The 18,885-nt window shown below is 42.0% G+C and overlaps 1 protein-coding gene across 1 annotated transcript in view; it reads left to right on the top strand.

Annotated features, from left to right (window-relative positions):
- The window catches only part of TANGO6 (transport and golgi organization 6 homolog), a 179,799-nt gene that overhangs the window by 131,675 nt on the left and 29,239 nt on the right, over nt 1-18,885 (top strand). Inside the window, exons 16-17 of the mRNA XM_004431770.3 lie at nt 5,498-5,649; nt 15,130-15,243. Of these exons, the coding sequence (XP_004431827.1) occupies nt 5,498-5,649; nt 15,130-15,243 (266 nt within the window). The remainder of the gene's footprint in view (nt 1-5,497; nt 5,650-15,129; nt 15,244-18,885) is intronic.

Genomic DNA, 18,885 nt, shown 5'->3' with positions numbered 1-18,885 from the left:
GAAGACCTTAGCCTGAATCATGTGGGTGATGGTTGGTACTGGGGGTAAGGTGGATATTTGAACAAAATTAGAGTGCTGTTTGCAAGGAAGAACGGGAGAATGCCAATGAAATGTAGAAAACAAAATTTGACTTTTAGGGATCCCCAAAGCTCAAATTAAGAACCCTTTATGGGGACTGGCCCAGTGGTGTAGTGGTTAAGTTCGCGCACTCTACTTCGGCAGCCTGAGAGTCACAGTTTCAGATGCTAGGTGTGGACCTACACACTCCTCGTCAAGCCATGCTGTGGCAGTGTCCCACATACAAAATAGAGGAAGATTGGCACAGATGTTAGCTCAGCGACAATCTTCCTCACCAAAAAAAAAGAACCCTTTATATAGGATCTTTAAGTTCTATGTCTGTGTCAAATTGCAGCCCTGGAAGGGCTACAATTCTCTGACTACATGCGTGCATTTTGTACTGCATGGAAACCTGGTCAGGGCTGACCCCCAGCCTGGAGACTAGGATCCAGTGCAGTCTTGAGAAACCAGTCCCATGGCAAAGTAGGAGCTAGGAGAAGAGAGGATTAGTTAGAGGCCAGCAGAGCCTCCAGGAAATGCGGGCAGGACTGTAAATCCCTGAAGAAGACCAAGTTTGAGCAAGAGTGTGACAAATGTAGGCTGTGTATGTGAGTCTAAGGGAGATCAGGTTTCAGAGAACATGATGGCAGGGCACTTTGAGAAGTACAGAGTGGATGCAGTGAGTGTTCCAGCTCTTCCAGTCCAATACCTGGATCCAGAGCCAGCTGACTGGGTACAGTGCAGGGTTCTTGAGATGCTGATCCTCCCACTGGCTCCTCTTGTTTCTTAGCTGCAGTTGAGGATGGCATTGGTGGAGCATGCAGTTAAATGGATACTCATTTTGAAGGTAGTCACGAAGCTCAGACAGGGCAGGAATTTGGGTAAATGGAACATTAAATTGTGGTTTTGTTAGTGTAATGGTATGCCCTTGACTTTTATGGTGGGTCAGTATAAGAAACAGCCATATGATTTCTACATTGAATATAAAACTTCTATTGTCCATTCTGCTCTTTGCTTTTCCTCCAGGTCTTCACATGACTTGTTCCTTCAGGTCTTCTCTGAGAGCGTTTCCCTGAGCCCTCACCCCTAGCTCTAAACACCTCCCCGCCGCTTCCTTATTTTTCTTCATAGCCTTTATTGCTGCTGGAAGATTTATTTACTGTTTATTGTCTTTCTTCCCCACTAGAAGTAGGCTTCATGAAGATGGGAACTTTGCTTTCTTGTTTGTGCTGTGTAAACCTCCAGTACTGAGAACATACTTGGTATATGGTAGGCACTCAATTAGGATTTGCTGGATGAATGAATAAGAGACCTCTTGGTGTTCTTTCTAAAGTTTTTCTCTCCTAATGGATTGATGTTCCTTCTTTTATTGGATAATGAGAACTAAGTTTTCTGTTTCCTTTTTTGCCTTAGCTACCAAGAATTGCTAAGTTAAATTTTGGGTTCATTTGCGATAACCATCCTTAGCTTGCGATGTCTATGCTTCCTCACTTGCTGTAGAACTTTTAAAAAATATTTATTTCAGTTTCAATATTACTTATTGTAAGTTGCCTGAAATCCTGTAGGGAAGTAAATGAGGATTGAATAATAATAAATGAACTGACTGAAGGGTAACAGAGAGAAATCAAAAAAGAATGCCAGACTTTTGGGTCTGGATGAATAAGAATACTGAAGCTGTTGTTAATAGAATAGGAACCAGATCAAAACATTACTCATAAAAGTATTTTTCTCCTTTTGGCCACATCTCACTCCATTGTTGTTGCTTGGTCAGTTTTTTTCCTCGTCTCCTTTAGGCTTTGAATGCCATAAGGGGAGGGACTGTGTCTTTCTTATTTATGATCCACAGTGCCAAGCAGAAAAATACGATTTATTTTTAACTTTAAATCCCTACATTAGTAAACATTAACTGGTTTGTCATCTGCTCTTACCTTTTCAACCTGCAATTTCCCCTCCTAATGGATTTCCAATCTTTTCACTTCTCTGTGCCTTCCTTCCCGACAAGGGACCTTCGTTCCTTTAACCACAACAGCCTTCCACTCCAGGGCTCATGAATGTGTGCCTTTTCTTCCTTTCCCTGTCTCCTGAATCTCATTCCCCTGATCCTAAACCAAAGGTGACTCATCAACTCAGAGACTCCTAAAATTGGAAGAAGCCAGAGAGATCATCTCATCTAATTGGCTCATCTTCAGTTGGTCCAAAGAGGTGAAGCGAATTGCCCAAAGTCACACTGCTAGTTGCCAGCAGGACTAAAACTAGAACACAGATTTCTTAACTCTGGATCCACATCTCACATTGCAGAATGAGCAAGCCCCTTCCCAGCTCCAGAAAGGGAAAGTACTACAACAAAAGTAGAAAAGTATATTTTCCTCTTAGTTAGAAATATCTGAAATGCAATATGTCATAGGAGTTTAAGTGTCAGACTACCTAAGTTTGATTGTGGTTGTGTTTACTCTTTGGACAAGTTATTTAACTCCTCTATTTTAGTATATCCTTTCTTTTTTCTATACATTTGTATATTTAATATACATATTTAAGTCTGTAAGTTTGGTTTGTTAATAGTGAAAGAAATTTTGTGTGTGTTTTTACGTATATAAATGGAAAGATATGGGTTCTATTAGTTTCTTTCACTTAACGGTGTCTTTTTTTTTTTTTTTAATTTTATTTATTTATTTATTTTATTTCCCCCCAAAGCCCCAGTAGACAGTTGTATGTCACAGCTGCACATCCTTCTAGTTGCTGTATGTGGGACGCGGCCTCAGCAAGGCCGGAGAAGTGGTGCATTGGTGCACGCCCGGGATCCGAACCCCGGCCGCCGGCAGTGGAGCTCGTGCACTTAACTGCTAAGCCACGGTGCCAGCCCCTCACTTAAGTGTCCTAAGGTGACCTTTCCATATTAGTGCACATAATTCTGTCATGTTCCTTTTAATGGCTGCATAGTATTCCATAATATGTATGGTTATGTAACCACTTCCACATTAATGAATATTTAATTTATTCCTTCTCATTTTTCACTATTACAATTCTGCAGTAAAATCTTTATGCAGATATCCTTGTCACATGTGTGACAACCTCTCTAGGATTGATATTCAGAAATGCAAATACTAGGTCTAAAAATAGGCACAAAGTCCCCCCTTTTCTTTTTTTAAACATTTATTCATTTATTTTTTGGGGGGGGTGTGTGTGAAGAAGATCAGCCCTGAGCTAACATCCATGCCAATCCTCCTCTTTTTGCTGAGGAAGACTGGCCCTGAGCTAACATTCATGCCCGTCTTCCTCCACCCTATATGGGATGCCACCACAGCATGGCCTGACAGAGCGGTGTGTGGGTGCGCACCCGGTATCCGAACCCAGGCCGCCAGCAGCGGAGCACGCGCATTTAACCGCTACACCACGGGGCCGGCCCAGTCCCCTCTTTTCTATCCTGAAAACAGACTATAGCTAAGTCACCATTGATTCAGTATCTGCGATATATGTTGATGTTAACTGGGCAGGAGATGTTTTATGACTGCACGTATTGTATTAGGAACTGGGAGCATTTTAGAGAAATTACTCCTTCATTTTTTTCTTATATCGTATGGAAAGTACATTGTGTTCTCGACCTTGAGCGAAAGCAAAAAGAAAAACAAAAAAGTACTTCTTCCTCCCCCTTCCAAGTGACTGAGATTAGTGAAATTATGCTCTCTAAGCAACCTCTGCTTGACTTTATGACCGCATTAACCACACAGTACTGTAATTGTTGGTACTTATCTATTTATACCCACCCCCTGAACTTGGGGCTTGTTAGAGTGTAAAGATGATGTTTTATCAATTTTTGTGTCCCTAGAACATTAGCATGATACCTAGCACATAATTTTGTTTTGTCGAATAAACTCATGAATTCAATTCAACATTAGCATTTGTTGAGTACCTAGTGTGTACAAAGATTACTAAGAACTGATGAGAACAGAGATGAAGCAAAATTCTACCCTCAAGGAATTTATAGTCTGGTGGGAGAAATAGATATAGGCTGAAAACGTGTAGGAATCAAGGCATTAGTGACAAATGTGATTTAAGTACAAAGTACTGTGGGATGGATGTCCAAGGAGGACTAAGTAAGGCTGACTGAGGATGTTGAGGAAGTTTTCACAAAGGAGGTGGCGTTTGAACTGGGCCTGATAGGACAGGTTGGTGCTTTTTCTATGTAGGTTGTCATTTTGGTGATTAAGAATAGGTGACTTCAGGGGCCAGCCCGATGCCGTAGTGGTTAAGTTCGTGTGCTCCGCTTCGGCAGCCTGGGGTTCGAGGGTTCAGATCCCAGGCACGGACCCACACACCACTCATCAAGCCATGCTGTGGCGGCATCCCACACATAAAGTGGAGGAAGATTGGCACAGATGTTAACTCAGGGACAGTCTTTCTCAAGCAAAACGAGGAAGATTGGTGACCAATGTTAGCTCAGGGCGGATCTTCCTCACCAAAAAAAAAAAAGAGAAGAATTGGTGACTTTATTTTTCCTTTTTTTTTTTTTTTTGGTGAGGAAGATCGGCCCTGAGCTAACATCCGTGCTAATCCTCCTCTTTTTGCTGAGGAAGACCGGCTCTGAGCTAACATCTATTGCCAATCCTCCTTTTTTTTCCCCAAAGCCCCAGTAGATAGTTGTATGTCATAGCTGCACATCCTTCTAGTTGCTGTATGTGGGACGTGGCCTCAGCATGGCTGGAGAAGCGGTGTGTCGGTGCGCACCCAGGATCCAAACCTGGGCTGCCAGTAGCAGAGCGCACACACTTAACCACTAAGCCATGGGGCCGGCCCAAGAATTGGTGACTTTAAACAAATGCTTCAGAAACCATTTTGTCACCATATAGATATCGGGCAGCCTTAGGGCTACCAAAAGGCTAAAAGGTGGAGTTTTATAGTGGGTTCTGGAACTAGGGCCTCAGAACTAAGATCAAGTGAAAACAGCTTTAGTTCTTGGTACACCTGTGGAGGAAGAAGTTGTTTACATATATAAACTGTCAATTCTCAATGTCTTAGCATGCTATTTCTCCTCTCTTTAAATAAAACAAAAGCTTCTCTTGACCCCACTTCCGTGACCAGCCTCCACTCCATTTCTTGGATCTGCTTTGCAGAAAAACTCCCTAAGTGATCTTTCTGTCTCCAAGTCTTCTTCTCCCTTTCTCTCTTAAACCCACTTCTGTCATGCTCTCACTCCTACCAGTCCATCAAAACTATTCTTGTCAAGGTCAACAGTGACCTCATTGTCACTCAATCTAATGGTCAATTATTAGTCTTCTTCCTGCCTGACATTAAATATTCTTCCAGAGCGTGATTTTTAATGGTTACGCAAGTACCTTGAAAAGTGTAAAACACCATATAATCTACCATGATAATATCATTATTCCTTCTTTAAGAACTTGAATATTTGTTTTAAAGGATTTTGATTTCTTCTCTTTCTCTATAGGGGACATGGTCTCAAAGTACCGAGAACCTTTGATCCACACCTTCCTGAGGGGAGCGAGAGATCCAGATAGTGCTCACAGGGCCAGCAGCTTATCTAACCTTGGAGAACTGTGCCAGAGGCTGGACTTTCTGCTGGGTTCCGTGGTTCATGAGGTACCGTATGTTGATTCCTTTCTCTACAGCTTATTTTTTACTTGGACCTATGATATAGCTCCTAGTTGGAAGTCAGGAGACCTGTGTTCCTTTTCCAGATCCGGTAAGTCATTTAACCTCCCTTGGCCTCACTAGTCTCATATGTATATTGAAAGTTATAGTAGTAAGAATTTTTTAATTGAGAGAGACAGGAAGTCATCTCAACCTACCTTAGGCAATAAAAGAGGATTTATTATAAAGCTTCTGAGGTAGCTAACAGAATTGAAGAAACTTGGAGGAAGGGCAGATGGAATTTCATCCTGGGTCTCTGGGCCATCTGTGAGTCTCATCTCTGTTCGCAGAAAAATCTCAGGCGAATACTCTAATTGGCCTTCTTTGATCAGAGGTGCCCTATGTTCAGGGGGACTACCAGAAAAGACTAATTAACTTCTTTGTTTTGTTCACCACTTTATACCCGGTGCCTGGTACATAATAGGTAAAGGATGAATGAGCAGCCAAAGTAATAGCCATACAAGATGGTGACACTGGACGCTTCTCCTGGTTTTACAGTTTAAGATTTAGAGAAAGGTACATCTTGCTGTTGTCCTCTGTGAATATCTTCCTCTAGCCTCTTAAATTTTATCTTTGCTCTTGTGTTTATTTAGTCATCAATATATTAATATATATCTTGAGTACCTACTCTGTGCCAGGCCCTCTGCTATTGAAAGATGATGATGGGCAGAAAAAGACTAGTTAATATGTGGCCAGAAGTCTCTTTGCTTCCAATGCACTTGACCATCTTAAATCCTTTTTGGAAGAAGATGGCTTATAAATTATAAATATGTAAATAAAGTATAGTTTATATTACCTTTTTATTTATAAGCAGCCAGTTTCTCATATAAAGCACATAACTTCACAGCAACTTAGAAAACTGTAATACTGGCATCTTTTACAATATTCCATATCCTAGGGCTGACCATGTTGAACATTAGATCTTAAGAAGTACCAACCAAGAAGGAATTTCCTTCAGTCTCTGGTGTTGTGTCTTATCAGTATGAATAAGGACACTCAAGGATATATACATACACTTGAATTTGTGTTATTTCCTCATTCCTGAGCTGTATATTTTTTGTTTTAGTGATTATAAAGAGTACTCTTGTCATTAAATTCCAACTTAGGATTTTTAGGAAAGTTATATATCAGTCATTTCCTCCCCTTTAACTCTTCTTTGGGGGGGTCACTAGGCACACCCCTATCCCCAACTTTTTGTATCTTTTTTTGATAACTTGGAAACAATGATTAGCACCAACTTAAAACCTTTAATTTCTCTACTATATGTGAACCATTAGGTGCCTGATTTGAGGTTGTTTTGGATGGCACTTAGCAAATCTCGTTCTTTAGTAATATTAACTTGTGACACTTACGAGAGGGCCTTTGCAGGTCTATTTCGTTATGTTGTCTGGAGATTCCAGCCTATTATAACTTCTCTGGGTCAAATATGGAAATGGTTCCCACATTTTTTTCTCTGTTTACTTGGTCTCCACATGACTCAACCCAAACTGAGCCATAAATCATGAACTGAGACAAGCTCTTGGACCATGATCTGAACCAACTCAAATATTATTTTTAATAACAGCTTTATTGAGATAGAATTCACATACCATACAATTCACCCATTTAAAGGGTACAATTCAATGGTTTTTAGTATATTCACAGACTTGTGTAAGCATCACAAATTTTTTTTTAAACATAGCCATGAACTGAATAAAAATTTCCCCCAGATCTTCACATGGATTAGCTCAGATTTGACAGGATCCCATACATTTTCTAAAACCAATGAATTCAAACTATGTTTGAACATCATGATCTTCTCTGAACCCAGAAACTGAGACCATATTTCTTTTTGAATTCCTAGATTCTTCTTTCCTTTCTCTCTGTTAAGGAAACTGTAGCATGCTAGTGGCTTATGATTTTCTCTTGAAAGCGTTGGAGAAATTTCTTGGTTTGGTTAATTAGAAAGATTGAGCTAAAGCAGTTTTTGTAACATTCAAGAAGTGTCATCTTTCTGGAGACCCACTTGACCTGTTGAAAGAGAACCAAATCTCCAAGCACACCTGGGGATAGGAATAAATGGGGGCCCAGCTCCACCACCTCCTTCCCTGTGTTCACTTGAGAAGATGACTTAGACTCTGAGCTCAGTTTCCTGACTTAGAAAATAAGATTAATATACCTACAATGCAAGATTGTTACAAGGATCTAGAAATGATGTATATGTGAAATATAATGATTTATTTAACAGTTGTTATTGAGAGCCTACTGTATGCCAAGTGAGCATTCTGGAAACCTAAAACATACCACTTTTCCAAATAGATAATGATTCCCATCTTCATGGAGCTTACGTTCTAGTAAGAGGTAGTTATCAGACAATAACTGATATACGTATTAAATTTATAGCATGTTAGACAATGATAGGTGCTGTGGAAGATAAGAAAAGGTAGAGAGGGGCCAGCCCAGTGTTGTAGTGGTTAAGTTCCCATGTTCTGCTTCAGCGGCCCAGGGTTCTCTGGTTCGGATCCTGGGTGTGGACCTATTCACTGCTCCTCAAGCCATGCTGAGGTGGTGTCTCACATAGGAGAGCTACAACTCTACAACTATGATATACAGCTATGTACTGGGGCTTTGGGGAGAAAAAAGAAAAAAGAGGAAGATTGGCAACAGATGTTAGTGCAGGGCCAATCTTCCTCAACAAAAAAAGAAAAAGAAAAAAAGAAAAGGTAGAGGAGGATAAGGGTGATCAGGACTGTAGTGTTAGGTGGAGGGGAGTTTGCAGTCTAAATAGGGTATTTAAGGTGAGCCTCATTGAGAGGGTAATATTTGAGTAAAGAAATTTTAGTTTTCTATATTAAGATTTATTTTAAGGAGCATTTTGGTCATTTGAAGGGAGCTGATGATGACAGTGATGAGGATGAAAAGCAAGGAAATGAGAAGGACAGGTGTAACCCACATCCTTCAAATGTCTCCAGTCGTATATTTACCAAACACCTGCAATGTGCCAGGCCCCTTTGTTAGGGGCCAGGAATATAAAACCCTCTAAGATACCACCTTGCCTTCTGGGCCTGGCTAACCTGTGGAAGACACAGATATCAGTGTTTACAATTACAGTACATTGTGATAGGTGCTGTGGGAGCACATTTTAGGAGACCCTCAATCAGATTTGGGTGTTGACAAAGATGGGCTGGAGAGAGAGACCCTTGGAGCTGAATCTGGAGAAGTAGAAGTTAAATAGCCCAAGAAAGCAGAGGTGAACGTTTCAGTAGAGGGAGCAGCTTGTGCAAAGGCACTGTGGTGTGGGACAGCCTGAGATGTTTGAAGAACTATAGGAAGATCCAAAAGGCTAGAGTGAATGGGTGGGGGTGAGAGGTTAGTTGGTAGCGGAGCTGAGGCAAGAGAGGCAGGCAGGGGCCACATCGCTAAGGGCCTTGTTAGCTTTACGACCTCCTGGCTTACAGCAAGAATTGAGCATTGCTTATTAAGCCTTCAGAAATGAAGTATGAATAGGTAGTAGGCTGTTTGCTTACCATGGGTGCTAACACAAAGAGAGAGCCCTTCCTTTTCTTTCAACCTTAAAATCGATGTGAGGAGCTGCTGCTGTGGGGGCACCTGTCTGGCAAATGCTTTGTCCAGTGACCCTACCTCACTTCTGGAGACCTGGACACTCTGTAACATCAATCCCAGGAGTTTTTATGAACATTAATAAATTGTGAGCCCAGTAAGAGCAGAATCAGTCTTTTTTCACCTTTGCGTACCCCCTAGTACCTATCACAGTGCTTGGCATGTAGTGGGTGCTCAGGAAATGTCTGTTGATTAATATTAAAGGAAGAAGAGGGTAAGGCTTATTTGGGAAGACTAGTTCCTACATGTTTTAAAAACAGTAATAATAGCAAGCACTTAATACTCTTCTGAGTGCCTTATGTGTCAACTGATCCAATCCTCACAGAGGAAACGAGGGCACAGAGAAATTAAATACATTGCCAAAGTCATGCAGATAGGAAGTGGCAAGGCTGGAATTTGAATGCAGGCAGTAGGTTCCTGAATCCCTGCTCTTAACCACTCCTCTATATTGTCTCTCAATAAATGTTTTCAGTTCATTTATAAGATTGCTTTTGTGCCCTTGAAAAGGAAGAGAATTGCCGTATGAGAAAAGCTATGGACAGGAGGGGTCATGCAGGTGTGTCTTAATAGCACTTGCTTTTGGCAGTGAAACTTCAGAAGGCAGTATATTCCCTCTGATTTAAAAAGCCAGGTGTTTCCATCCCACATAATTTGTCTCTTCTTTTTAGATGTTCCTTCTTATGTAGCATCCCACGCTTGCCATGTCATTAGTGCCAAACCAGCTGCCCTGGGCAGACTACAAGTTTGAACATGATTGGACACCTGACAGTCTTAGTATTTCAGCCATTGAGTCCTCTTATGGAGTCAGACCACTCTTGTCCATTCGCATGGAAAACGTGGGATATTTGGCATGGCTCTTAAGTAGTTCTCCATTCATTTGTTTATTCTTTCGACAAATATATATTGAGCACCTGCTCTGTGCCGGTTATGGGACTGCACCCAAGCCACGTGCTAGTTGGTCGGGATCCAGCTCTGAACAACAAAGTGCCTGTCCTCATGGAGCTGACATTCTAGAGAGGAGAGTTAGGTAACAAATAGGCAAGCAAGTAAACATATATTGTGTCAGGTGGAGTAAGTGCTAAGAGATAAGTCTAGTCAGGTAAGGGGCACGAAGGGCGCTTGTTATTGTATGTGAACTGTGGTGAACAGGAAAAGCTTCACTGATAAGTGACATTTGAGCAAAGATGTGAAGGAAGCAAGGGCTGATCCAGGCAGATACCTGGGGATAGCCTTCTAGGCAGAGGGAGCAGCAAGTACAGAGGCCCTGAGGCAGGTGCATGTTTGACATGCCAACAGCAAGGCCAGCGTGGCTTGAGTGAAGAGGGTAAGGGAAGGAATCGTAGGAGTTGGCATCAGAGAGGTGGTGGCACTCCAAGCGGGGCCTTATAAGCACTTTGGCTTTTACTGTGAGTGAGATGTGAAGACAAAGCAGAGGAATGAAATGGTCTAACTTATTTTAAAGATTAATGTGTCTTTTATGACAGTTCTTTCAGTGTCCCATAAAAGCTCTTGAAGTCTTTTGTAGTCTCAAAAATGCTTAGCCCCAGTGTGTACTGGTAGAGAAGGAACCAAGAGGAGAAGTGTAATCTGTTTTGATATAGAATTGAACAGACTAGCCACCACAGGCTCTTCTAATGTGATCTGATCTGGGGGTCACAGCTGTAGCTCTTGGGCATCTGAAGAAAGCTGTCCCACCTGCTGAGTGGTCCAGATTTGGGCACTGTCTGTGCTGTGACAATGCTAGCTGGTAGAGAAGGAATATGAAGACTAGGATCAACCCTTCCACAATCTCTATACTAGGAATTCAGGTTTTTCCTCCCTGTTTTTTTTTTTTTTTTTAAAGATTTTATTTATTTATTTATTTCCCCCCCCCAAAGCCCCAGTAGATAGTTGTACGTCATAGCTGCACATCCTTCTAGTTGTTGTATGTGGGACACGGCCTCAGCATGGCTGGAGAAGCGGTGCATCGGTGCGCACCCGGGATCCGAACCCGGGCCGCCAGCAGCGGAGCGCACACACTTAACTGCTAAGCCACGGGGCCGGCCCCTTTCCTCCCTGTTGATATCAAGATTTAACCTGTTTGGAGAGCATTATTATTTTTCCCAGTTTCTCCTTGTTCTTATGAAGAGCTATGTTGCTTGAAACCAAATCTTGATAGGCTCTTTCATCTTTATCGCTCTCTATGAGAAGTGAATATGATTTAAGTGCACTGTAGTGAGAGGCCCACCCTCAGTACAGCAAATAAGATATGCCCCAGGTGACATGTACAGGAGCAACCCAATTTTAATGGGGGGGGGGCAGAATTCCACGAACCTGAGCTTTGAGGTCTGATGAAAAGCTATCACTTCTGATCCCACTGAATGATCCAAATTGATTACCAGGGCCGGCCCCGTGGCTTAGCGGTTAAGTGCGCGTGCTCCGCTGCTGGTGGCCCGGGTTCAGATCCCGGGCGCGCACCGACGCACCACTTGTCTGGCCGTGCTGAGGCCGCGTCCCACATACAGCAACTAGAAGGATGTGCGGCTATGACATACAACTATCTACTGGGGCTTTGGGGGAAAAAAATAAAATAAAAGTTTACATAAAATTATAAAAAAAAAAATTGATTACCATTTTTGCCACAATCAGTGCAGTTTCCTAAGTGATAAGGCTCATGCGTTTTGAGGGTATGTGGACCCCTGAGATGAGGACGCAAATTGATGTCCTGGGAAACCTCAAGGAAGCTCAAGTAGCCGCCGCAGTTCTCTTTCATGGCTGGTTAAGGGAGCAAGCCGAGCACATGTGAATTAGAGGCCACACTGTCTTTGTTGTTAAGGTTTCTTAGTTTACAAAATAGAAGGACAGATGGTCTAGTTTCAGACAAGTTAGCAGACTGCCTGAATTTTAACAAAGGGAGCTTTAGGAAAAGGGATGGGGATGCAGTTGGAAAATTTAACTCATGCTTTCTTTATACATACCTCAACTCTAGTACCTCTCTTCTGGAATTTTCCAGAGTTGGTTTTTGGTAATCTTGCCATTTGTATTATCTTTGTTTTTATAGTTCTGATTATGCTTGGTGTGTGCCAGCTGTTTGGGGAGTGATGTTTTTCCTTATTTCTGTTGGCTCCTATCAAGTGTTAAATTGCTTAAACTGACCTTTAGTGTTTCCAAAGCAATCGTCGTCTTTCTCTCTGGATGGCTTTCAGAAGTAGATACAATTTATATAATTTAGCCAATGAAGAAAAAGCCTTCCATAGTATGGTTTATTAGAATAGGAACATTCACCCTTAGGACAGGTGACATGAAGATCACATAGAGTGGGTTTCTGCCCTCTGGGAAGATTTAAAAAGAGAATAGAAATATTACATCAATCCATAAATTAGTAAAGACCTTACATCATCTATCTATCTATTCACCAAGACTCTTAGGGCTGGAAGGCAATGTTGAGTATGTCTTTGGGATTGTAGGTGAGAGAGACTAGCCGTGGGAGGGACTTGTTCAGACTGGACAGATGGAAGAGAGTGGCCATGCATCCGTCTGCTTCTAGTGTTTGACGAGGGGTCTATCCCACTGGCCCGCAGAAGAGCGACATTCCAAGTTGGTTATGGGAGCTTGACCTGAATAGAAGAAGGCTGTTCTTATCTCTAATGATATCTGCAAGACCATATTAAAATCCTGATGCTGTAAAAACATTTTGTATAACCAACCATCATACGTTTCACAGGATTTGGTCCTGTGACAGAGATGTTGAGGAAGGTTCCTGAACACTCTTCTCTTCAAAGGCCTCTTCCTGATTGCCTCGATGGCTGATTGCAGCTGGGCTTGGTACAGTCTGGTGGATAAGTCACTAGCAGCCTGCAGCAAGCAGGAGGCCATTCCAACTGGTCTCAGCAAGGCTTCTCTCTCAGTCATACCTTCAAGGTAGCACAGGGATTCAAGAACTGGCCTTGCGGGAGAAACTGTTTTCCAGCTAGGATGCATCTGCCTATCCCAATCGTAGAATAAATGCCTGACAGTTAGAGTTGGCCTCACATTGAGAGCTGAGGCAGAAGCATGGCCCGCTCAGCATAGTGAGGCAGAACAGAGGTGGCAAAGCCAGACACCAGAAGTGTCCTAGGCCAGGAACCCTTGGTCCATGAATCATGGAAACGTGGACCCAAAACTGAACCTAGAGGCTAAAGGCTTGGGAGCGTCTGCACATGACACGGCCCTGGGCTGGCTTTCGTACTTTAGTTATCAGACTGAATAAGCTAAACTTTCCACGTGTCAAGAAAGATTCAGACCTAGCTCTAACTTGTGTCTCTGATTTCAACTCTTACCTTGTAAATACTAAGCCTGCAAGTGGAGGTAGCTATTATATTGCTGCCTGTTTGGAGGTCGCCCAAGGAATTCCTCCTAGGACTGAATTGCTTCTACCGTTAATGCCAGAGGCATGGAAGCCACTGATGGCCTTGGGTCAGGGTGTCCCAGGTCAAAAGCAGATGCAGTTTTCTGGGTCTTGTTGAAAAACAGCCCCCAACGAGTTGAGCTTTTCTGGGGTTTCCCTTCAGTTGCAAGCTGCAAGTTTGTCTAATAGATGTACAACTTGAGTAAATGCCAGTGTATCACAGATGCGATTAGATTTAAGAAAAAGCTACTTCTAATCTCTCTGCCATCACTGATTAATTAGACATTTTGAACTATGCCCAACTGTTTGAAAGCTGTGAAAAATACAACCTGCATAGTTAAATTTCTGCACAAGCCTATTTCCTCATTTGTGCCTATATCTTTTTTTAAACCATTCTTTAAACATAATATGTATTTGTACTTGTTTCCAAACACACAGTCTGGCTATTTTCTTATCATGGTTAGAAATCCTTCCCCCGTTAGCCAAGAAATAACACTCACTCAGTAAATCAAATAACAAAGTAAGTGAGAGACTAACTGAATGATTAATTCTTACCTTCAGATTGTTGCTACATTGGTTACACTTTCAAATTTTTGTTTTTTCTTTTTAAATCTTGCATGAATGCCTCAGAAAGGTTTGTTGCCATTGTTTTTAGTGGTATCTCTTTATTGCGGTTTTAGAATATTTTTGTGCCTACCAGGAGGGGGGTGGGGCCACTGGCTGGTACAAGATATAGAAACTGTCTTATTTTATGACATATAATTATTAGCTATATATCTGGCACCATGTTTTGCAAGTAATTTCCAGTCTTTTCTGTTATAGAGCTGTCTATTAAAGTAAATGAGCACTGAAAGACCTATTCCATAAATGAAGAAGCCCAGGCAGGGAGTCTCTGAAATTGGCCCCTGGAACTCACATGCGGTCTACACTAGATCTGTAGGACTGGGACATCTGGACATGCTGAAGGAGATCAGTTTGGATATTTACGTATTTCTGTATCCCTGGGCTGAAACTTTCATTGATGGCACATTCATATTCGTGCTGGGCATTGAACTCTGAAGCCTGCTTAGCTAAATCTCCGTGGTCCTCAGTCCCTAAGATGCTGTGTTTTCAACCATCTTTTCTTCTTTTGATTTAATGTCCCCAAAGGGGGGCAAGTAACAGTTCTTCCCACTTTTGAGAAACTATTTGCATTTGACTGCACCTTTATTATATACGCATATTCTTTCCCATTCCCTAAACTCCCTCCTTAATGCCAAACCAGATTTTGTCCTTTTCCAGAAAAGCCAGACTGAATCAAGATCTCTACCACTAGATCTCTCTTTATTGAAAACAAGGAAATTGTCCACTCCTCTCTAAGCCGAATTGTTCCTGATGAATGTCTGGAAAGTGGAACACAGTTGAAAGGCTTTAGGTAATTGTGCAGTCCTGATTTTTATTGACTTCTTCCCTCACCCTCCCAGGTGACAGCTTGCCTGATTGCTGTGGCTAAAACAGACCATGAAGTTCAAGTGCGCAGAGCTGCCGTCCACGTGATTGTCCTGCTGCTTCGGGGACTCAGCCAGAAAGCTACTGAGGTCAGTCAGTTTCTTACCATTTACAACATCCCTTCCTCTTTGTTTTGTGTCTATCAGTCTTCCTCTCACCAAGGCAGGCCTCAAACCCATTCCCTGGATGGACTCATGCAGATGAATCGATCAGCAGGGATTTTGTAACAGGAAAATTGTATTGTTTGCATCTTCAGTCAGAGTCTCTATTCCCTCTGCAACATATTCGGCAAGCTACACACTCAACTGCTGCAGAAAAACCAGAGCACAAGTTCGTAGATTGAGACTCTGAGTCCTGGTGTTCTCCTCAGAGGGACAAGTCCAATGTGAGCTAGCTGGGATGCACAAAGCCTGCCTCTATAGCCTGAACTTTAGTGACTTGTCTTCCTGACTCATTTAATTGTTCATATGGAATTACTAAAGGGCTTCATTTAAAATGTTTCCTTTCTAGCTATGAGTTCAATCCATGAGATTTCAGTTGCTGCGTAACTTAAACTTCCTTCCTCCTCCTCCAAGTGAGTTTGGTCGGATTTCTCCCCAGTGTATGGCCAATACAGGAAGAAAATGTATATTTGCATATGTTTGCTAAGGAGTGACCTCTAAATTAATTTTCTTCTTGATTTTAATGGAAACTCATTCCCAGTTGACTTAATAGAGAGACTTTGCATTAATAATTCACTTCCTGGTATCCACAATGCTCATCTGCGGCTGGCACATCAGTATTTAACTAAGTGTCAGTGAAGCCATTAGAAGAGTTACTGTTTTGTCAGACACACAGGCTTTGTTCCTGCTAGAATTTTGCCATATCAAGTTCCTGACACCATTTTTGTACAAGCGTGGACTCATCTGTTATCCCCTAGTTATTATCTAAGACCTTGATGGGAGTGGGGGACGTACAGATCATAACACAATAATTCAGATAATTAAATAAATTGCTATAGAGTACACACTACTCTTGTTGAGAATCTGCTGTACAAAATGGAGCTAAGAAAGAGTCAGTGTTTTTCACCCATTGTCAAGATCTATAAAACTCTTGACAAATATACCATTGTTATGTAGGTTGTTAACAATAGGGGAAACTGGGTAAGGGATATACAGGAATTTTCTGTACTGTCTTTGCAACTTTTCTGTAAATCTAAAATCATTTCAAAATAAAAATGTATTTAAAAATGAGTTACAACACTATTAAAATAAATCTACAAAGCTCTGTAAGTGCACACATCCTTACTGAGTGAGAGAGAGAGAGAGAGTGTGTGTGTGTGTGTGTGTGTGTGTGTGTGAAGCAAAGCAAAATGTCTGGTTAGTAAAAATGAGAGAAGAAATAGAAAGAAAGTCTATCCAGATTTCTCACATCTGTGTGTAGCCAATGAAAGCAACACTGCTTGTCTCACCAGTACTAAAATAATTTGTGGCCGTGGAAGATTTTTGTCACTTTCAAAAAAGCCACGTGAATGAAAACCTCTCTCCTGTTCTCAAAACCATCTCTAGTCTGCATTCACTGAAATTTATAAATTGTGCTTAGTCAGTGAATAAAGAAAAGGAAATGGGATGGGATGAATGTATGATTCCTCTTCCTGTTGCATCCTTGAGACCAGGTGTGTTAAATCTTGTAATCGTAGGTGTGATTATAATCAGGGGAACTTTAATGAGAAGCGGAGATAACCACAAAGCTTTCAATCTAGGATTTCTCTTTACTGCTCTGTTTTGCCCCCAGGAACAGCTGAAATGAAAATGCCACTTTGTTGATGAAGTTTTGTGTATTTTTTTCCCCTTCTAATCACTATCTCTCAAGCTATAGAGCGCCAAAAGATAATCCCAGGTTTCAGTGAATTCTCTGTTGCTCGGAGATGTGCCGGCCAAGGACCTTTGTGGTTCTGGCAGTTTGAAAAGGAGGCAGAGAGTCCAGTAAAAGGTAGAGATTTAGAAGATCAGGAGAAAGACTTGGATCAGAGAGGGAAGACAGCACCACATCTCATGAGGTAACTTTTACCTCTTTCCCATTTGCAAGTAGCCAGAATTTTGTGCATTCAACACAATATCCACGTTGGAGGGAAATACTGCATTCACTTTATTATTGGAAAACTTATTTTCTCGTCTCAACCTTGTTTTCGCATTATGACCATATCTTTTTGTTAACTCATTCCCAAGTATAACCTAAAGCGTAGGAGAAGCCAGAAGGAACCCCCTTTCAGCCCATTCTACCTTAATCTTGCTGAGAATTAAATTTACTAGGACTACCCAGAAGAGGTGGTATATTTACCTGTACTTTCTGTTGGCCTCAGAGTTAAGAACAGCCCTTCTCAACATGGAGAAGATGAGCTGAGCGACAGAATGAGAAAATTGTGCCTAACTATCCAGCTCTTCCCAAGTTGGGTCTTTGCAAGGTGATTGGTTTGTTCTATTGTAAGTGTTTAGAGCATCCATACTCATAAATTCATTCCAGAGACAGTAATGAATAACTGAGGCGGTAGTGGCTGAGCAATAGCCTGCCAGACTGGCCCTCCTTCAGCTAACAACTATAAACTCTGAACATAGTATAGTAAGCAGCTACCTGAAGACAGTGGAGAGTGATCAGAAGCAGCAGACTCGCATGGGGAGTCCATGCTTAGAGGAGAGACACTGTACAGAGTGAGTTCCCATTTTCTTGGCTTTTAGCCTAGGAACAAGTCTATTTGGTGAGGCATGTAATGCATTAGGGGCTCTGGTGGAGAAATAACAGTCTTTCTGGCCTGGGGAACCAGAAGATTGAGTCTGGGGAAACCACGGCTGCAGGAGACAGAGGAGGAATCCTGGAAAGGAAAGAACCAGAGAGAGGATTCCCAAATTCTCTTCACCTCTATCTCTGGCCCCTGAACCAAGGAAGATAATTTAATTGCATGCTTTATAATTTTTATTTATTTATTTATTTTTCCCCCAAAGCCCCAGTAGATAGTTGCATGTCATAGCTGCACATCCTTCTAGCTGCTGTATGTGGGACGTGGCCTCAGCATGGCCAGAGAAGCAGTGCGTTGGTGCGCACCTGGGATCCAAACCCGGGCCGCCAGCAGCGGAGCGCGCACACCCAACCGCCAAGCCACGGGGTTGGCCCCTAATTGCATGCTTTAAAAAAATAAAGAAATGGGGCCAGCCCCGTGGCTTAGCGGTTAAGTGTGCACGCTCTGCTACGGGCGGCCTGGGTTCGGATCCCCGGCGCACACCAATGCACCGCTTGTCCGGCCATGCTGAGGCCGCATCCCACATACAGCAACTAGAAGGATGTGTAGCTATGACATACAACTATCTACTGGGGCTTTGGGGAAAAAAAGGAGGAGGATTGGCAATAGATGTTAGCTCAGAGCTGGTCTTCCTCAGCAAAAAGAGGAGGATTGGCAAGGATGTTAGCTCAGGGCTGATCTTCCTCACAAAAAAAAAAAAGTAAAGAAAAAAGAAAGCACTCATTGGAGAACAGAATCCAGAGTCTCCATAATTTAATATTCATAATGTCCAGGGTACAATCCAAAATTACTCGATATATAAAAAAACAGGAAAATGGAACATATTCTCAATAAAAAAGAAAATCAACTGAGACCAACCCTAAGATAATCCTGATGCTGGAATTATCACACAAGGATTTTAAAGCAGCTATTATAATTATCCTCAGTGAAGTAAAAGAAAAATATGCATGCAATTAAT

Source organism: Ceratotherium simum, chromosome 30 (assembly GCF_057802395.1).
Source record: "Ceratotherium simum simum isolate JZ-2026a chromosome 30, ASM5780239v1, whole genome shotgun sequence".
NCBI lineage: Eukaryota > Metazoa > Chordata > Mammalia > Perissodactyla > Rhinocerotidae > Ceratotherium > Ceratotherium simum.
This window is presented reverse-complemented; position numbering and strand designations above follow the sequence as displayed.